The sequence below is a fragment of the Eurosta solidaginis genome, chromosome 4 (genome assembly GCF_040869045.1).
Source record: "Eurosta solidaginis isolate ZX-2024a chromosome 4, ASM4086904v1, whole genome shotgun sequence".
Lineage (NCBI taxonomy): Eukaryota > Metazoa > Arthropoda > Insecta > Diptera > Tephritidae > Eurosta > Eurosta solidaginis.
In genome coordinates, this window is record NC_090322.1 from 68,041,860 (window position 1) to 68,061,618 (window position 19,759).

A 19,759-nucleotide genomic window follows, 5' to 3' on the forward strand; every position below is an offset into this window, starting at 1 on the left:
GGTATTTATCCGATATATAAATTGGTCGATGGATATGGCATCGTTGGAGCCACTGAACCTAATCTGCCAATTTCTTATCAGATTCGATAGTTTTTCATTAGCCAAAGAAATCCGTGATGTTTCCAACAATTCTCCTCGGCTAGGGTTAGAAGGTCTATTTATAGGGCGTTCCTCGTACGGAATATCGCGTGGCCATACTGGTGGCTCCTCACGACGTTCATTGGTAGGTGATGGGATTCTATCTACGTTCCTATTAATATTTAAATTTTGAAGTAAATTTTGTACTTCATTGGTAATGGATGCCATGATTTGACCACGAAAATCATTCATGGACTCGCGTATAATCTGTTGCGCTCTATTCTCAGATATATTGTTAGAGTTAGTATTGGAATTTCGTTGTCTCCTCGGGCTTGCCTGAGCTGGAACACCGGAAGACGTCGTCAACCGTTGTTGGCTTTGTACATGCCACCGAGTATTTGGCTTATTCCGCGGAATAGCGTCTGTTTGGGGATTAGCCTGTTCAAGTATATTAACGACATTTCCAGATGCTACGTTCGAATCAGAACATTCGCATGTGGCTCTACATACAGGACATGTGGAGTTATTCTCTAGCCATGTACGAATACAAGTTGAATGGAAATGATGCTTACATTCCGTTTCAACTCGATCAGCGTCAGCTCGAAGAGCCTCGCTACAAATCACGCAAATTTAATTATTCATATTTTCTGCTTCTATTCTAGAGGCATCTCGCTCTGGACTATGAGTCACGGGCATTGCAAAAAAAAAGAAAACGAAAATTCTATCGGCACTAGCAAATTACAGAGCTTCTCCAACCTCTGACTTATATGATCACAAAAAATAGTAATATACATATATTCAGTATTTATCTGCAAATGTAAAGTTACACGTGCAATAACAAAAAAAACTTTAATCAATTGATATTTATTAAAAAGGTCGACTACTCTGTAGGGTATATGAATAGCTGAAAGTATTATTTAATTTTTCGACAATTGCAAACGCGTTATGCTGTAATCACAATGAAAAACGCGACGGCTAGGCATTGAGTTTACAGCTTTACTCCAAAAAAAATGCAGGCATATTTGTACTATTACTATGCTTCTAAATTCCTTAGTATTTCTCCGGTAAACTTCTGAAGAAAAAGTTCCTAAAGTATTTAATCTGAAAATGTAATTCCTCGACTATAGAGCGAAGGGTATGCTTTTAATATAAACCAAAAGCAAAAACTCCACTTCGGGCAAATCAAAAAAAAAAATATGTATGAAAAAAAGGTAAAATTATAAATTATCCCAATGCTTTAATCGCTTCCAAAAGCAGATAATTTAGTGGCTAGCAATCAAGGCAACTCAATGTGCTATGAATCCAAGCTTTCTTAACTGTTCCAAGTAAACAATAAAGCGAAGTACGAGTGATGCAGTAACAGTTATAAGAGATTGAAAAATTTGCGGTCAGATTCCGAAATAATCCATAAACTCTGCAAATCCTGCATCTTTTAAACCTCCTAACTGTTAACGCAACAGCAAAATTTAAATTCAAAGACATTTAGTCTTCAATGATCGATAATCTTAGCGAGTCAATATAACACGCTTGTAAGCCTCCGCTACTACATTCTATATTAATTGAGCCTAGAAATTTCTCGAGCCTTTCTCGTTGATCGGGCTTCGGAGGTATTCTGGTCCAATCTTGAGGGGCTTCTAGATCTTCCGGCCCCACGTTGGGCGCCATTTCTTTTCTGTAACGAACTTCTCCTCACACTGCTGTTTAAACTAGGGAAACCTACGAAGGTGCGTTCGGATCGAAGCGGGGTGGCACACCTAGCTCTGCTTCAGCTTAGCTCAGGGAAAATGGGAGTGGGTTTGCTTCATCCTTGCGCAGCGAAGTCGTATAAAAAGATTTAAATTGTATGCCGAAAACCAAAAAAATCAAAACCAAAACGAAACCAGCGAAATGCAAACTGCAGCCAAACAAACAAAAAAAATCTATAACAAAAAAAGCCTGCGATTAACTGTCTCGAAAATCTGGGTACATGGATTAGTTTGCGAAAGCAAATGCCGAGGGGAGAAAAAAAAGGTGGAAAAATCCCCCGTCTATACCCACCCAACCTGTTAACCTGGGAGAGATATTCGTTTAGGTTAACCCTATTTATACTTACGTCATTTCAGCTTATAATATACCTAAATTTCGTCATCGACCAAGAAAAGATTAGTCGTTCATTTCAATATTCAAGTTTTTACATTTTATTCAATCCAAATCTAAACTAAAGTTTAAGTCCTACGCCTATATCAGAACACTTAGAAAATTAGCATCCGCTTTGTGAATGTTTAGGAATTTAATTTCAGCAATTCAGAAGTTTCAAAAAAAAACTCTATTTGCCTAATATTTAATATTCGCAATTTTTCTTTTCCGAATTCAACGCTATAAAAAAAAAACGATAGTAAACCAAAATGTCTCCTTTAAATGGAAATATAGGTCTATGTAATTTTAGTTAATTGTGCAAAAAAAAAACTACATCAAAATCAAAATTTAAAAAGAATCAAGCAACATTATGTTCGAAAGCCTGTATGTATGTCGATCGAACATTTTATCTCGGTATGTAAGTCATAAACCTTACTACGTCTACATAACATCAATCAGTATGTTCGATCCGAATACATATTTTGGCAATTTTTCTTAGTTGCAAGATTAGGACAGATTACCTACTTGCATTCAGCTATTCCATCGATGCAACGGTGGGCCCAGCGACGACGACGTTGTAGATGATGCCTTCAAAGAAATAACAAGTGAACTAGGTTGCACAAGAACAACTAGTTCGGAATCATTAAAAAGGTGATCAGGGTCGAGCAGGTACGACCAGTACTATCGGAACAACTTATATGGGATTTCTTTTCATAATTACGTCGGTCAACAAGTTACCTTTTTCAAACACACACACTCAGAGGCATGCCCAAAAGCACACAAGGCAATACGCCCCGTACACTATGCAATGAAAGAATGCGAATATTTTACATTGCTCTTTCTTTTTTTTTTGTTCTTCTGACTTCTAACACTTAAAACATTTTGAAACTTTAATACAATTCTTCTCTTTTTTTTTTTGAATATTATTTTAGATATAGTTTTTTTGTCGTCTCTACATTTCTATTTTTATTTTATTATTATTATTTTTTTCTATTAATTTTTAATTAGTTATTTTTCTTTCGCTAACATTTATGCTTGCACTGTGCCTTCTTTCCTTCATGATTACATTTAGAACTCAATAAAACATAATATAATTAAGGGCTACTTAAGATTGTTTTATACTTTTTTATGTTGGTTTTTTTTTCTTGAGAAATAATTTATACTTTCTAACTTTGTGTTAACAATTCAGAAGAAATTTATATTCCGATTATCCAAATATATTCATGTCTTTCGTACTGCTTATTTTTCTGAATACATTGACCGATTGCAAGACTTCAGAAATTGCACTTAGCAACATTTTGCAAAATTTAAATTTAAACAAAGATTTTTGATTTATAATAAAAAAAATAAAAATAAGTGTTTCACCAACAGCAACACTGGCACTATGGATTTCGGGATCTTCACGGTAGGCCTCAGGAAAATGGTTTTGGGAATACGACGTCAAGCGCGGATCTCTACAGTTGTCTACGCCTTTAAGAAAATTGGCCTAGGTTGGCACTCTAAGTCACTTCACCTTCATTTTGCATATTTATGGTTTTAACTGATGCACTTATTATTTTATTTTAGTGCAACGTAAAATCGTTTGAAGTTTTTGTTAGTTTATACTAACTTAGTGCAAACAGTCACTATACTTCACATTTTAACTTTTATTCTTTAATAAATCGTTTTTTAATATTTTCTCGCCAAGATATCCAAGACGTTTTCATTTCAAGTGCCGGCAAAAGACTGACTTTTCCTCCTCAAGTCAACATCAAGCTCAGCTCCAAAAAGTCTTGCTAACCTTGAACTAATGTTGAACTAGGACTAGCGGTATTTACTGCTATTGTTCCAGCTTAGTGCAATGTTAATCCATAAACAATTAGTAGGCATAGAAGAATTTGAAATAATAGTCGGCATAGGTGACATCACGATCACGCTACTTAAATATGCTTTCTGTGCTCTAATTACTAATAAAAAAAACTACTTATATGTATTCATTGGCAAAAAGGTTTATTATTAGCGAATTAGGTATTTTGTGAATTATGTATTTAGGAATTAAGTATGAAATATGTATTCCTAAATTAAGTAAGTATGAATTCCTAAATTATATGAATTAGGTAGTTATTACTAGCGCAAACATTAATTAGACATTCACGAACTAATTAAATATGAATTAAGTATTCTCGAATTACGTGAGTATGACTAAGGTTTAGATGACTTCCGTAAGGTTAATTAAGTATTGCTGAATTAGGTAAACATGAATTAGATATTTATTCATTAAGTATAAAGTCGGTATTTATGAATTAAGTACATATGTATTAGGTATTATTGAACTAAGTAAAGATATATCAGGTATAATTATAAAGAATTAATTAATAACTCCGGTGTTTTCCAATTAGGGATGAGCGAATTAACTATAAGAAATTGAATTACGAATGGGTGAATTAGGTAATTGCGATTTAGGTATTAGCGAATTAGCCATAATTAAATAGATTACGAATTAATGAATTAAGCATTTCCACAATAGGAATGAGCTATTTCGATATATATACGGAATAAATATGAATTAATTTGGTGATTACAAGTTAAGTATGCGCCAATTAGGTTTTAACGAATTAAGTAAGTGGTGAGCTAGGTATGTATGACTGTTGTCTTTTCGTATTAAATATTCACGAATTAAGTAGGTATCCAATAACTATTAACAAATTACGGTTTGCGAACTAACTTCTGATGACTTACCTATTGACGAATTAAGTAAACTTGAATTATGTAATTTAGAATTAAATGCCTTCAATCAAATCCCGACGAAAAAAAACTATAGTATTTTAAGCCGAACTAAAGTGACCGACTGCAAAATGTAGCGCCACGGGTACTTTAAGAACATTTTTTTTTTTCCTTTGTTCTCCAAAAATCGCCTGATTATCCCGCTATGGTTTATGCAAAAAGTATATAGGTATTTAATGTAACGCCTACAATACTTCTTCTATTGTAGCCTTATCACCTTATGTAGAAGAAAATTCGATACTCGAATAGCCCTGTAGGGTATATTTGACATGAGCGCTACAGGTCCGAGTCGATGTAGGTCCTCGGATCGTGCGCACATCTAAAACACTGGAGGCATGCTGTCCGTCTATCACAACGTGATCGATCTGATTGCGAGTATTTCGATCAGGAGACAGCCATGTAGCTTGATGTATCTTTTTATGCATGAACCTCGTGCTGGATATGACCATGTTTCGAGCACCGGCAAAGTCAATCAGCCTCAGTCCGTTAGGAGAAGTTTCATTGTGTAGGCTGAACTTTCCGACTGTAGGGCCAAAAACACCTTCTTTGCCCACCCTGGCGTTAAAGTCACCAAGCACGACTTTTATATCGTGCCGGGGGGCGGCGCTCGTATATGCGTTCCAATTGTTCATAAAAAGTGTCTTTCACCTCATCGTCTTTCTCCTCTGTCGTCGCATGGGCGCAGTTGAATGATATATTAAAAAATTTTGCTTTTATTCGGATAGCGGCGAGACGTTCGTCCACAGGTGTGAACGCCAGAACTTGGCGACAAAGTCTCTCTCCCACCACGAATCTGACGCCGAAAGTGCGCTTATTCGTATAATATATGTCACAATTTTTGCTCTTCTTTCTTCCTTGCTTCGTCCAACGCATTTCTTGGATGGCGGTGATGTCAGATTTTGCTTTGACGAGGACATCAACCAGCCGGGCATCTGCACCAATCCCATTCAGGGAGTGGACGTTCCAGGTGCATGCCCTCAATTTATTGTCCTTCAAACGTTTGCCATGGTCGTCATCAATAGAGTGTATTTATCCGAGGCTTGTTGTTATATTTTATTGGAGTATGGTTTTACGTGGCGGGTCCCAAGCCCAGCGCACAACCCGCTCAGCGGGGGTGAAAATATTACTTGGCACGTTTATGTAGCGAGCCGCTTGCTCCAAGACAGACGCCCGCTTGCAGCGCACCTAGAGGTGTACAGACGCTGCCGATGAGATCTCCCCCGGCTAGCCCTTAAACCGATTATGTCATAGTGGCCTAGCCAGGTTGTCGCCTTCTCACATTAGCTCACCGCTAAACGGATGTTTAGCGGCTACCCAGAGGATACTTGGCCGCAAGCGACCGGCAGTAGTGAGCTGCTTGAACCGCATGCCGCAAAAGAATCGCTCTTGCCATTCCCAGGTGAATGGCGGTGAGAAGCTTGAATATCCATATTGATATACCATTTTCTGTAAACGAATTACTAGAAGAGTTTTTCTAAAAACCTAGGCGATTGTTGGGAAATAGTTATGGGAAAAGTTAGTTTCTTAATGCTGTATGTGTTTAAAGCTTGAATATACAACCATATTTTACTGACCGATTTTAGCTACGAACCAATTTTCACGTTGTAAAAAAGGTACGGAGGGCTGTTTCTAGAAGCTACAATTCCCGACGTGCGAACAGTAGCAATCCCGACCACCAGTCGCTACCACGCATCCTGGCCCTTATACCATATACCAGCACAGAAGCCATAGGACTGCGACTTCGAACTCATACCTTCGTTTACGTCACTTTCTTAGAAGATCTAGCTGTAGCTCCGCAGACTTTCTGACGGATGCTTTTGTCGCGCTATGCTTCCGAGCGACACCAAAACAACACCTTGAAACGTTAGGGTGTAACTATTCGGTCGAGGATGCTGCTCTCGTAAGCGGTCTAAGTGGATATCATTGCGTAACTTATGAGTTTTCGAGATTGGACTGAGATCGAGATATCGAGATATTAAGAAATTCCACTTGCGACCGATATTTGAGTAACTTTCGTAGAGCTATGACAATGCAATATGAGAAAAAAAAATGTTTGCTAGGTGGTCCAGGGATCTAATAATTCAAAAACTCTTTCAAACTTGGAAATTTCGCTTTCCAGTTTTAAGCAACCCAGTGACCTGAAACTTTGAACATAACTTCGTACTTTACTACGTTGAAACATGTTGGATAAAAAGGTTTCCTCGATGGGACAGGAATCGAGATATTTAGAAACATTAAAAAGTCCATTTTCAAAATGTGGAATCTTGCGACCGCTATTTCAGTAACCTCCCGTAGAGCTAGATGAAACTAAGAAATACTCTAGAACTCCATGACAATGCAACATGAGGGAAACATTTTTTTGCTAGGTGGTCCTGGGATCGTGAAAATTCCACAAAAATCGTCCGAGCTTGGAAATTTTAAATTCGAGTTTCAAGGAACTTTCCGATAACCCAGTGATCGCTTCCGGTTCTATGTACCGGAGCGACTCGGGATTTTTCCCGACCAAGGACTGTCATTTCAGTGTGACCCCACTTAATTTGTTTCGTCCCTCCCACAAATTGTCATCCTCCCAGCAGCTCCTTGCAGCAGGACTGCTACATATACTCTTACTCCGGGAAGGTATCGAACCCAATCCGGGTCCGTCTCCTGACCCCGGTCCCGAGAAATGGTTTTGCTGCATTTGCCAGAAAAGAATCTTTTTAGGACGGTCATACTCTGTTCAGTGTGTCTCGTGCAAGGGATGGTTGCATCGGACAGGTTGTTCTGGGCTTGATCCCAAAACCCGACGTCCACGCAACTTTTATAAATCTTTTGTGGCTCCTTGCTGCTCACGCCCAAGGGCGTCCCGTAGTCTACGCCTAAGCGCCCCTCCACTACCTTCCAGCAGCCTCGCTGCTCAGTAAGCCACAACAAGTACCCGCTGCTGCTCGCGCCCCACGGCGCCAACAACTCAAACAGCTGATACCACTCATAAGTACTACCTTCGTAGTAGAGCTGGTAGCAATGCTGAGCATCAGCCCCTGCCCCCGTCTTCTTCTCCCCCCTCTTTTCTGGCAGCAATCGTGCAGGTCAGGGAAACAGACTCTTAGTCCCTACCTCCGTTTGCACCGTCTGCCAGCACAGAATATATAGGTTTGCGACATCCGCTCAATGCAGCTCCTGCCTTGGGTGGTGCCACTTTCCTAGATGTTCTGGTCTCCGCGACGGCAACCCCTCGACGGGTTTCATCGCGCCATGTTGCCAGGTCGCAAACCCAAATCATCCGGGTACCCCAATGCTTGCCCAAGGGCGCCCAGTCCCAAGGCCACAACAGCAATTGCGTCCTGGCCTTCCACAACCTAGGCGTAGTCACCCGTCACTTACCCCTAGAGTGGCGGCGTCACCCCTCATGCACTGCAGAATTCTGCAGTTAAACTGTAATGGACTAACTGGGAAGATTACGGATATAGTCGATTTCATGAAGCGGCACAACATCCGCATTGCTGCGATTCAAGAGACTAAACTCACAGCAAGATCTGCATTGCAGACCTGCTCTGGGTATAATGTCCACAGGAAGGACCGCGAGAGCGGAAATGGAGGCGGCCTCGCGTTTATTATACACCACTCTGTGCAATATCATATATTTGATCCTGGCATCGACCGCAGGGACAATGTCTTAGAACGTCAAGGCCTATCTGTCCGGTCAGGCGATGCAAATCTAGAAATCATCAACATCTACATCCCTCCTGTCACCTGTTGCCCCAGTGGATACCGCCCTAAAATCGAGGCCTTACTCACTGGCAACAATCGCATTATCTTAGGCGATTTCAATGCCCATCACGACCTATGGCATTCAAACTTGCGGGCGGACAGTAGGGGTGAGATGTTGGCGGATCAAATAGAAGAAACGACGTTCTGCACAATAAACGGAGACGCCCCCACACGTATGGTAGGAAGCTGTCATAGCTCGCCAGATATCTCAATCGTGAGCGCAGAACTCGTAAACTGCGTCAACTGGCAGCCGATGGTAACATTGGCATCCGACCACCTGCCCATACTTATTTCGTTCGAGCGTACCGCCGACTTCATCGTCACCGAAAAACGCACTTTCATAAACTTCAAAAAAGGAAAGTGGGAAGAATATAAATCTGCAACAGACAGCAGCTTTGCTGCCCTTCCTATCCCGACTGATGCCCGCCAAGGGGAGCGTGCCTTCCGTAAGGTCATTGAATCCGCCCCGGCACATTTCATTCCCGCCGGGAGAATTCCCGAAATCCGGCCCACTTCCCGGCGGAGGCCGCGAGCTTAGCGAGGGAACGCGACCTTATAAGACAGCTTGATCCAGGCGACCCCCAAATAAGGGATATAAACCAACGCATCAGATTGCTTGTGGACGAACACAAGCGGGCGAAATGGGAAGAGCACCTAAGAGGTTGTAACCTCTCTACCGGTGTAGGTAAACTTTGGTCCACCGTAAAGTCCCTATCGAATCCGACTAAGCACAAAGACAAAGTTTCCATCGCCTTTGGCGATAAGGTGCTGTCGGATGCGGAAAAATGCGCGAGCGCTTTCTGCCGACAATATATAATGCATCCTACGGTCGACAAAGATAGACGGAGAGCCAATAGACACGCACATAAACACAAATTCAGCGCGTCACCAATCACCATCACCGCTAGAGAGGTTGAGGACGCCATTGGTCGCGCTAAACCATCCAAAGCAGTGGGCCCAGACGGCATAGCCATGCCGATGCTTAAAAACCTAGGGAAAGAGGGTTTCAAATATTTAGCGCATGTCTTCAACCTGTCTCTCTCCACCTTTGCCATACCCGAGAAATGGAAAATGGTCAAGGTGGTCCCGCTACTAAAGCCTGGGAAACCAGCTAACGTAGGTGAGTGATATCGTCCGATATCTCTCCTATCGCCAGTGGCAAAGACGCTTGAAGCCATTCTGCTCCCTTATTTCCAAACACATTTGCAGCTAGCCCCTCATCAGCATGGCTTCAGAAAACTCTATAGCACTACCTCCGCGCTAAATGTCATTAGCACCCAGATAAATTGCGGTTTGAATCAATACCCCCACCATAGAACAGTACTCGTAGCGCTAGACCTATCAAAAGCTTTTGATACGGTCAACCATGGCTCATTACTGCAAGACCTGGAAGGGTCTACCCTTCCCCCATGTCTTAAAAGGTGGACCGCAAATTATCTGGGTGGTCGGCAGGCATCGGTGCAATTCAGAAACGAAACATCAAAACCAAGGAGAATTAAACAAGGGGTGCCACAGGGTGGTGTCCTATCCCCACTTTTGTTTAATTTCTACATATCTAAGCTACCTTCACCACCGGAAGGAGTCACAATCGTTTCCTACGCCGATGACTGCACAATAATGGCCACAGGCCCAGCCCAGAGATCGATGAGCTATGCAATAAAATAAACGGCTATCTCCCTGATCTCTCCAGTTTTTTCGCCTCGCGAAACCTGGCATTGTCACCGACTAAATCTTCCGCGACCTTATTTACAACATGGACGCCCCAAATGTCGACCATATTGAACATCCACGTCGATGGCACTACGCTACCGACTGTCCTACACCCCAAAATCTTGGGTGTGACGTTTGATCAGGATCTACATTTTGGTGCGCACGCAATCACAATTGTTCCGAGAATTCAGAGCCGTAATAAAATCCTCAAATCCCTTGCTGGCAGTACCTGGGGAAAAGATAAAGAAACGCTCATGACCACATACAAAGCAATTAGCCAGCCGATTACGTGCTACGCGTCACCCATATGGTCGCCAAGCCTAGAAACTACCCACTGGAAGAAACTACAGGCCTGCCAAAATACTGCTCTCAGAATTGCCACGGGCTGTCTTCTTATGTCCCCAGAACACCATCTGCATAATGAGACGAGAATACTCCCCATCAGGGAGAGAAATGAGATGCTGTACAAACAGTTTCTGTTGAATACCCAGAAACCTGGGCATCCCAACAGACATCTGATTGACGAACCAGCACCGCCTAGGGGCCTAAGGAGTCATCTCCGTAAGCATTTTGAGGAAATACGGCACCTGAGAACCCAGCCGTATGATGCGAAAAAACACAAGCAGGTCCTTGGTGAACTCCATAGACAGGCGTCGGACCTTTATGTCGGGAATTGCCCGGTGAATCCAGTACTTGAAGAAAAATATCCAGAACTCGCAGAAGAGGAACGCATACTCCCCAACGCGTGTCACTCTTGCTGAACTTCGTTCTGGATACTGTAACAGGTTAAACTCTTACCTATCCAGAATCAACCCCGACATACAAAATGTATGCCCCGCTTGCAATGTGTCCCCACATGACACCAACCATCTCTTTAATTGTAATGTGGAACCAACGCCTCTAACACCCCTTTCCTTATGGTCCACCCCTGTTGAAACGGCAAGTTTCCTTGGACTCCCGTTAGAGGATATTGATGACAATTTGTGATCGGTTGCGGCTATTAGGTGGGGCGAGCATTGCTACAGCAACAACAACAACATAACCCAGTGATCTGGAGCTTTAAAAATAACGTATTTATCCCAAATATTACAACCTAATAGGGCCCTAAGGTTTATTCAAACTTTCAGACCTCTGGGTTATAAGGAAGTTTCTTGAAACTCTAAAGCGAAAATTCCCGGTTCAAACGTTTTCTTGAATTTCCTGGAAAATTGTTTTCCCTCATTTCTCACTGTCTTGTAGTTCTGTAGTATGTATATTATTAGTTTCAAAATTCTAGCTCTACGGGAAGTTACTTAAAAATCGGTAGCAAGGTTCCACATGTTGTAAATGGGCTTTCTAAATATCTTTAAATATCTCGGTCACAGCCCTATTTAGAAAACTCGTTTATCCCAAATATTACAACCTAATAGAGCCCAAAGTGTAAAGCGTAAATAGTGCGCAATCAAATTTTTCCAGTATAATGTAATGCTAATGAAAGTTTAATGCACTCACAGTTGACTTGACCCCCAACTATGCTCGCTGAACATTAAGGCTCATTAAATATTATTTCAATTTATTTGAGGTTATATAAGTATTATGTTAGGGCTACTTACTTTTATTTCTGGCTTTAGTTGTACATTGTAGACATTACATAATATTGGCAAAATATCCTGGAGCGATTCGCAAACTGAATGATGATAATCTATAGCTAACTGAAGTATATATAAAATATGTTGTAAACAAACATACATAAATCGAGTTTAGAAATCGAAGTTACCTGCGTTATAAAATAGTAATACAGTTTTATTACATCCGATTTTTTGCGGTCATCATTTGCTCTTCGTGCAAACGGCAATATTTCGGGTAAGTATTCATAGATTTCGTCCTGTACGTACACATGCTGGACCGCCAATTCAATTGTTTTAACGATGCAGCTCAACACTTCAAAGTGAAGAATATCGTCCCCAGGAATTCTTAGCTCAAATAAATACGAAAGTATATCTAGGGGTGTAAAAAATAGGAATTTAAACAAACTAGCTTACTTGCAAACTACTTAAGAGTAATTTTTGGCAAAGGCATAGCAACTCGAAGTCTAAGTTTAGGTACCCATAACATGACAACATTTCCACGAAACGGTTCAATTTGGCAGAAATTACATGGACTTAACTCAACGAACGAATGGCATTTCAGTCATAAAATGTTGCAAAAAGTAATATAGAAACTTATTGCGAAATATTAAAACAATTATAGCAGCAGTAATTCAATATACATATTTATTGGAATGGTGTACCCGTAAAAATTAAAGTTAACGGTTGTTCTTTTGCAAGAAATTTATTTACAGCAAGTTTTTCTTGTTTGCATATTATGCGCGAAAATTTGAACGATTCCATATTTTGCTTGGAAAATATAATAGAAGAAAAACGTGTTGTTAAAAATATTAAAAAATGCATTTTAGTTTAGTTAAGTTTAATTTATTCAGTCAATGATCAATAAGAATCTTTCAGACTACTTAGATGCACAGAAATTGAAGCAAAACGACAAATTTTTAGTTATGTGAAAAAGGTAAATAACATAAGATAAGATAAACATTCAAATAACACCACATCTTGGTGACTATGTCAAGTTAAGCGGGACGTAAGAACTGGAAAGACTGGCAAAATAATCGCATAGCTCATCTTTAAAGGGCCAGACCCGTTACCACATTCATGCAGTCATTGGCTTGGGAAACAATGGTGACCTCTTCTGGTTCTTCGTCTTGTAGCGATAAGGAGACTTCCCGAAGGTTTTGATGAGTTGTATCGATGCTGATCGTCCTTGCCGGATATTGATGCGGTACGTTCCGGAAAAAAGGATCACCCGACCATCGCGGGAACGATTTCATATGACCACGTTAAACTTTCTAGTGAGGAAGTTAGGGTTGCGCTGACAACCCCTTGAAAGGTTACGCTACACAATCTTGTGAATACTGACACCTTTTGGTGAGGAAGGGAGCTCCAAGAGGTAGAAATTAAACGAAAGTGAGGCTAGGTCATCACTCTAAAGTAGGTAGGTAGGACATCACTCTGAGGGTTTTATTCTTCTTGGTTTGAATTCCTTTCGTAAACTGTAAAAACTTATGCCTGCCAACCACTCAGGTAATGCGCGGTCCACCTGTTAAGACTACTGCGGAAGGATAGGCACTTTTATGTCTTGTAGTAACGTATGTTGTTGTTGTTGTTGTTGTAGCGATGAGGACACTCCCCGTAGGCCTTGGGGAGTGTTATCGATGTTGATGGTCCTTTGCCGGATGCAGATCCGGTACGTTCCGGTACCAAGCCCTACTACGGAACGATTTGTTATGACCACATGCGACCTTCTAGGCCATCCCGCCCTCCCACCTTCTACATTCCTGAGGAGCTCTGGGTCGCCAGTGCCTCGGCTGATACAGGATTGGCTACGGATAGGCTAGGTTGACAGTTGGGTTTGGAGAAGCTATATATTGCGCTGGCAACCTCAACCGCCTTGAATCTATTTGGTATTTTAGTCGCCTCTTACGACAGGCATACCTACCGCGGGTATATTCTAACCCCCTAAACCGCTGGGGGTGTAGTAACGTATGGTTGCCTGTGTTAAAGGATTTTGACATATCTAGTGCAACTATTCTGTGATTCCATCCGCCACTTATTTGAGGGTTCCTGGCATTTAGCGCATTCTCCAAAAGATGTATGGAGTTAAACAGGGCTTTACCCAACGCAATAGGTGTTTGCATGCACAAAAACATGTAAATAAATATTTTACTTACTATTATATTCATCCACTTTCAGTTCCCGAATATACAAGGGACATTTATAAATTCCTCGCTCAAGAATCTGAAGAAAGAGACTGCCAAAAATATTCACCGCACTGGTAGTACTAAATCCATTGCAAAATGCCTGATAAAATACAGACTTCGGAAGAAAGTTGTTTGAATCTGCAAAAATATAATATATGTATACATATATATATATATATATATATGAATTAAACAAATAAAGATAATAAATTACAACTGGGGTCGACTGCTAATACGCCTTCAAAAATGTCGGGAGGGGTGTTAAAAGACGCGTCTTGACCTCGGCAACAGTATTCGGAAACAAAAATTTTAACTCGGTAAATACCTATTTGTAAGACAAGTCAAAAAATTGTATCCGTTTGTTGTAACTTTGATGCAAAAAAATATTGAGACGAAAAGTTGCACAATTCCACACCAAAACACAATAAGTGACTAACAACAAGTTCCTAGATAAATAAGAAAAGGTGCCCAGCCATAATTGGAGGCACATTTTTAAACGATACGCTTAATTTATGGGGTTTTGGTTTGAAATTATTGAGTTTTGGTTTGGAAGTTATTGGATTGTCTGCACTCTTGACGTGAATAGCATTTCCTATTATTTGGACCATATTTTTCACAAATATAAGGATCAGTTACGGAGTACTCCTATACCTCTCAAACTCTTTTGTGTTTAACCAGAATACAAAATTTGTTGTCTGCTGCGATTTTAATAGTAGACACCGTGACTGGGGTTGTTTGAGGGCAAATTCTTGGGGAAATATCCTACACGAAATGAGCATAACTCTACCTATTTCCATTTTATACATACAAGAGCCCACATACATTCCTGCTGCTGCAAGATCAAATCCGTCAACTCTTGATCTTGTGGTCTCAAATATACCCCATATCATAACTGCACCTACAGCGGTAAACAGCTTAAGCTCTGATCATCTTCCGGTTATGTTTAAGATAAATGATTCCACGAGCCCGTCGATTTTAAAAACGCAAATTGGAAGCTATACACTAAAGTACTACATAAATCGCTGCGAGATGTGTCATTAGATCTAGATTTCATTAACGACAAACCCCAAATCGATAACAATGTCGCTCTTTTGTCAGACAAAATTTTAAATGCGGTCAGATTGGCAGTTCCCAAAGTGCCATGTAAAAAACATCATGTCAGCTTATCACCACATATATTACAACTTATTAGGACAAGAAATTATTACCGCCGTCAATGGGGTCGATACAGAGTTCCAATCGACTTTGAAATGATGAAAAGATAAACCCGTTTAGTCAACTTAGAAATTTTGCATCACAGGAATAATTCATGGTCAGAAAAATTGAGTGAACTTGAACATGGATCTAAACCCTTCTGGAATTTGACAAAGGTCCTAAGGAAAAAGTCCGTAGGAATTCCACAACTAGTCTCTGAAAGCGAAATTATTTATACAAATGAGAGAAAAGCGGCATTGTTCTCTGATAACTTTTGCGAGTATCACAAAATTGCGGAAACTTAGGTACGCAAAGCAATGCTAATTTGGTCACTTCTGCTATAAGTGACTTCGATCGTCTTGTCATAAATACCCCTTCTTCTTACTATGTAGATTTCAAAACTGTATCATATATCATTGGTCAGCTGCGTACAAGAAAGCATCTGGAATTGATGACATCAAAAACGTAATGACTAAGTACTTTTCTAAAAGTACAATCGATTATTGAACCTTTTTAATTAATTCGTGCCTTAAAATACAATACTTTCCTGACACTTGGAAAGTCGCAAACGTTATTCCTATTCACAAAGCAGGTAAACCAAAAAATCTTGTTACTAGCTATCGACCAATCAGCCTATTAAGTAGCCTCAGCAAGATACTAGAACAGGTATTGAAATGTAAAATTTGGGAGGTCCTATCTTCCAACGACATCCTACCAGACGAACAGTTTGGTTTTCGACAATTTCATAGTACTACTCATCAACTTAAAAGACTATGGAAGCATATAAAACTAAACTTTAATGCAAAAAAATCAACTGCCCTCGTATCCTTAGATATTGAGAGGGCCTTTGATACTATGTGGCATGATGGTTTAATTTATAAGTTAATTAACTACGGTTTTCCGCCGCATTTGATTGCAACTATTAGAAGCTTTTTAACTAATCGATATTTTTGTGTACAAGTTGGCAATGAGTTTAGTGACCTTAAACTAATTCCTGCTGGCGTTCCTCAAGGATCAGTTATTGGCCCCATCCTCTATATTATCTATTGCTCAGATATACCAGCATTACCTGATTGTATGCAGATGACATTGCTATTTTTTAATTCCCATGAGTTTGGTCAAAAGTCTGTAGAAATACTACAGTATTATCTAAACATTATCATCGACTATTTGTGTAAATGGAGAGTTAAAGTCAACGTTAACAAATCACAAGAAGTTCTTGTTACTATCCCAATTCTAAACCAAATATATGCAATACTGAGGTGCAGTGGTCGACCAATATCAAATATCTTGGAATTGTACTTGACCCAAAATTACGTTTTAGAGATCCCACCCAATATATTCAAACTAAATTTAGTATAGCTTTAAAACTTCTGTATCCGTTAATAAACCGAAAATCTAAGCTCAGTAATGAAAATAAGGCCACAATTGCTAAAGTTATTTTTCAATCTATAATTTTATACGGGTGCCCAGTTTGGGGTAAATGTGCCAAAACGCACATTGAAAAACTACAAGTTAAACAAAATAAGTTGTTGAAAATTACCCAGCCAGCATTTTTTGAAAATTTTGATCAAAAAATATTCAAATATCATACCATCATCATTCTGTTCGAAAATAACTGCATCGTCGGGAGAAAAATGTACCATAAATGTGGTTATTCTTGACTAACCATTTATGATTCATATTTCGAAACGCTTTTTATTCATAATTGATATCATTGTAAAATTGAGCTACAATTGTTTTATAGTATTATTTGACTGCTTTTCACAGTCATTTTCTGATCATATTTGTGAACATACATATTTCAGTCGTTTTGGTTGAGATTTTTGAATCATTTTTGAATGCGATTATGAAGCATTCATTCTTCATATATAATTCAAAATAAGATACTACATAATAATCTTATTTCATCAGGGGAAGAAAGCATGCGGAAGTGAGCTATTTGAACCACAGGTCACTCACAAACAAACTTGATCGATATACACCTGCGAATACAACATCCAACATCAGCTATGATCGTCAATATCTTAAAATACGATACGGTACGGGATGTTGAAGCCGTATCCAGGTATGTATGTCAAGATAGTTTCACTTACCAGGGATTCAAATAGCTCACAACCTTTGTATTGTCCAACTATTATGTGTTCTCGGGGAAGCCGAACGTGGGGAAATGGTTGGGGAGATCTTCGATCACGAGCAGCATTTACATTATTTCTTGTCTTGAAGAATATGTATAATTGTATAAATAATAAACATTTTATATATTTTTTCTGAGCTTCATGATTGAAAAGATATGTGTATTTAAAAAAAATTAGATTTTCATTGAAAAGTAAAATTTTAACAAGTATAAAATTCATTATTCAGTCAAAAAATATATTCATAAAAGATTCAGAAAGCAAAATTAAAAATGATTATAAATTCTTGATCACATAAAGTAAACACATTTGATTAAAATATAACTCCAAAATGTGATTGAAAAACCTATTCAGTTTCTGATCATCAAAGGTAAGCATATTTTATTATTCCTTTTGTTGTTTTTTAAGAAATATAAAAATTTAATCGTCAATGGACTTCAAAAATGATTCCAAAAAGTGATCGAAAAATGATTTTCAGTTTCTGATCATCAAAAGTATTCATATTTGATTATTTCTTTTGTTCAATTGTATGATAACTCATTATTTAGTCAGAAAGAGTAATCAAATTGTATTTATATGTAGGGAAATTCAAAATTGTATCATCTAAATGCTGAGTGGGGATATTTGATTTGCCGTGGCATTTGTCAACTACAAAGTTGCACACACAAAACAAAATCAGTCGCATTTCGGACCGTATTGAAAAAATAACTGAAAAATTTGAACGCCTCTGTGATATATCTACAAATCCACTAATTTACAATCTAAATAACTCTTAGTTTATCATATAATTAAACTGCAAAATATACTTACCAAGGTTTTTTTCTAAGCTAAATCCTAAGTCTCCTAAGCTATATTTTTTCCCTTATATCAACTTTAAGTTTTAGTAATCGATATATTTTAAACTCACTTATAATACTATAGTTGTAAGGTTTATTTAAGAAGCCATATCATCTAAAACCGTGTATTTAAAAAGTTTAAATAAATTTAATTGAATTGAATTGAACTCTTTTATTGTACTTCTTAAATCGGCCTTAATGAGTATACCAGTACTCTACAACTTGTCCCCATTAATATAAGCATAAGAAAATTTTCGACTCAAAAAATGTGAAAATTGTATAAAATAATTGCGTTTTGCTGACACATATTTTTTGGCATGTTCCAGAATACCTAAATTTTCTGTATTTTACATCGCTTAAAGATTATTACATAGGTTTTAGAAAGTGAAGTTAAATCTCATCCATATCTCAAAAACAAAGTTAAGGGTGCACTTATTGCGTTTTGGTTTGAAACTCCCTAAATTTTGATGTCCGAACCGGCGTTTGACCCACCAGTCACGATAATAACGATAACGTTTTACACATCATTGAAAAGGTAAATATGTAAATTGCCATTTGATGTATATTGCTTTAAGAAACTTTGAGAAAATTTGGGACAAAGCAAAAATAATTTTTTTTTTATTTTTTTTTTTTGGAAATTTTTTTCCTTAATGCCTTAATCACATCAGGTTCTGTTAATTAACTTAAACGTGATACACGTGATTCATACTAGAAATCTAAGGCGTTTCCTGATAAGTAGGGGTTTTTTGTCACATCAATTAGCCAAAGTATTAAAGTTGTTTAATGCTAAAAGTTATTTTTTTAATTTTAGACTAATCCGAGCTTTTTGACGGCATTTTGTAATGCATCCTTCAGTAGAAACGGCAAACCTCGTGCAATCAGATGGGCACATAAAAACAAACACGACGTGCCACCCATTACCATCACCCCTAAAGAGGTTGAAAAAGCCAGCAACAAGGGCAAGCCCTCTAAATCAATAAGCCCAGACGGAATAGCCTACTACTACCTAAAGCATGTTTTCAACCTTTCGGCGAGTCCTCTGACATTCAATGGCAAACAATAGAAAATGGCAAGGATAGTTCCACTACTAAAGCCTAGGAAATCAGATAGCGAAGGCAGGTCATATCGACGGATATCACTCCTTTCACCAGTTCGAAGCCGTCGGAAGCCGTCCTGCTCTCTCATTTTACTGCGAATTTTCGCCTAGCCACTCATCAATACGGTTTCCTAAAAAAAACTAGTACTACCACCGCGCTAAACGACATAAAAACTAAGATAAATGACGAACTAAATCAGGATAATCCCATCATAGGACGGTGCTCGTGGCTCGTGGATTTTGACACAGTTAACCACTGCACGCTATTCCACGATATAGAAAAGATAAAAAA

At 38.9% G+C, this 19,759-nt stretch overlaps 2 protein-coding genes across 11 annotated transcripts in view; one reads left to right on the forward strand and one right to left on the reverse strand.

The window, feature by feature from the left end:
- Positions 1-19,759, forward strand: part of LOC137249931 (uncharacterized) — a 281,596-nt gene that overhangs the window by 213,328 nt on the left and 48,509 nt on the right. The window lies entirely within an intron of this gene.
- tefu (Serine/threonine-protein kinase tefu) overlaps positions 1-19,759 on the reverse strand; it is a 261,095-nt gene that overhangs the window by 198,007 nt on the left and 43,329 nt on the right. For 9 of the 10 annotated variants that reach the window (XR_010952623.1, XR_010952624.1, XM_067782012.1 and 6 more), the window contains exons 3-5: positions 14,177-14,344; positions 12,173-12,396; positions 12,009-12,107 (exon numbers count right to left, since the gene is read on the reverse strand). Coding sequence is in view for 7 of the 10 variants with exons in the window: in XM_067782012.1 (XP_067638113.1) it covers positions 12,009-12,107; positions 12,173-12,396; positions 14,177-14,344 (491 nt within the window). In the remaining 3 variants the exon portion in view is untranslated. Of the gene's footprint in view, positions 1-12,008; positions 12,108-12,172; positions 12,397-14,176; positions 14,345-19,759 lie in introns of those variants that run through there. The other variant, XM_067782016.1, reaches the window with a different exon arrangement.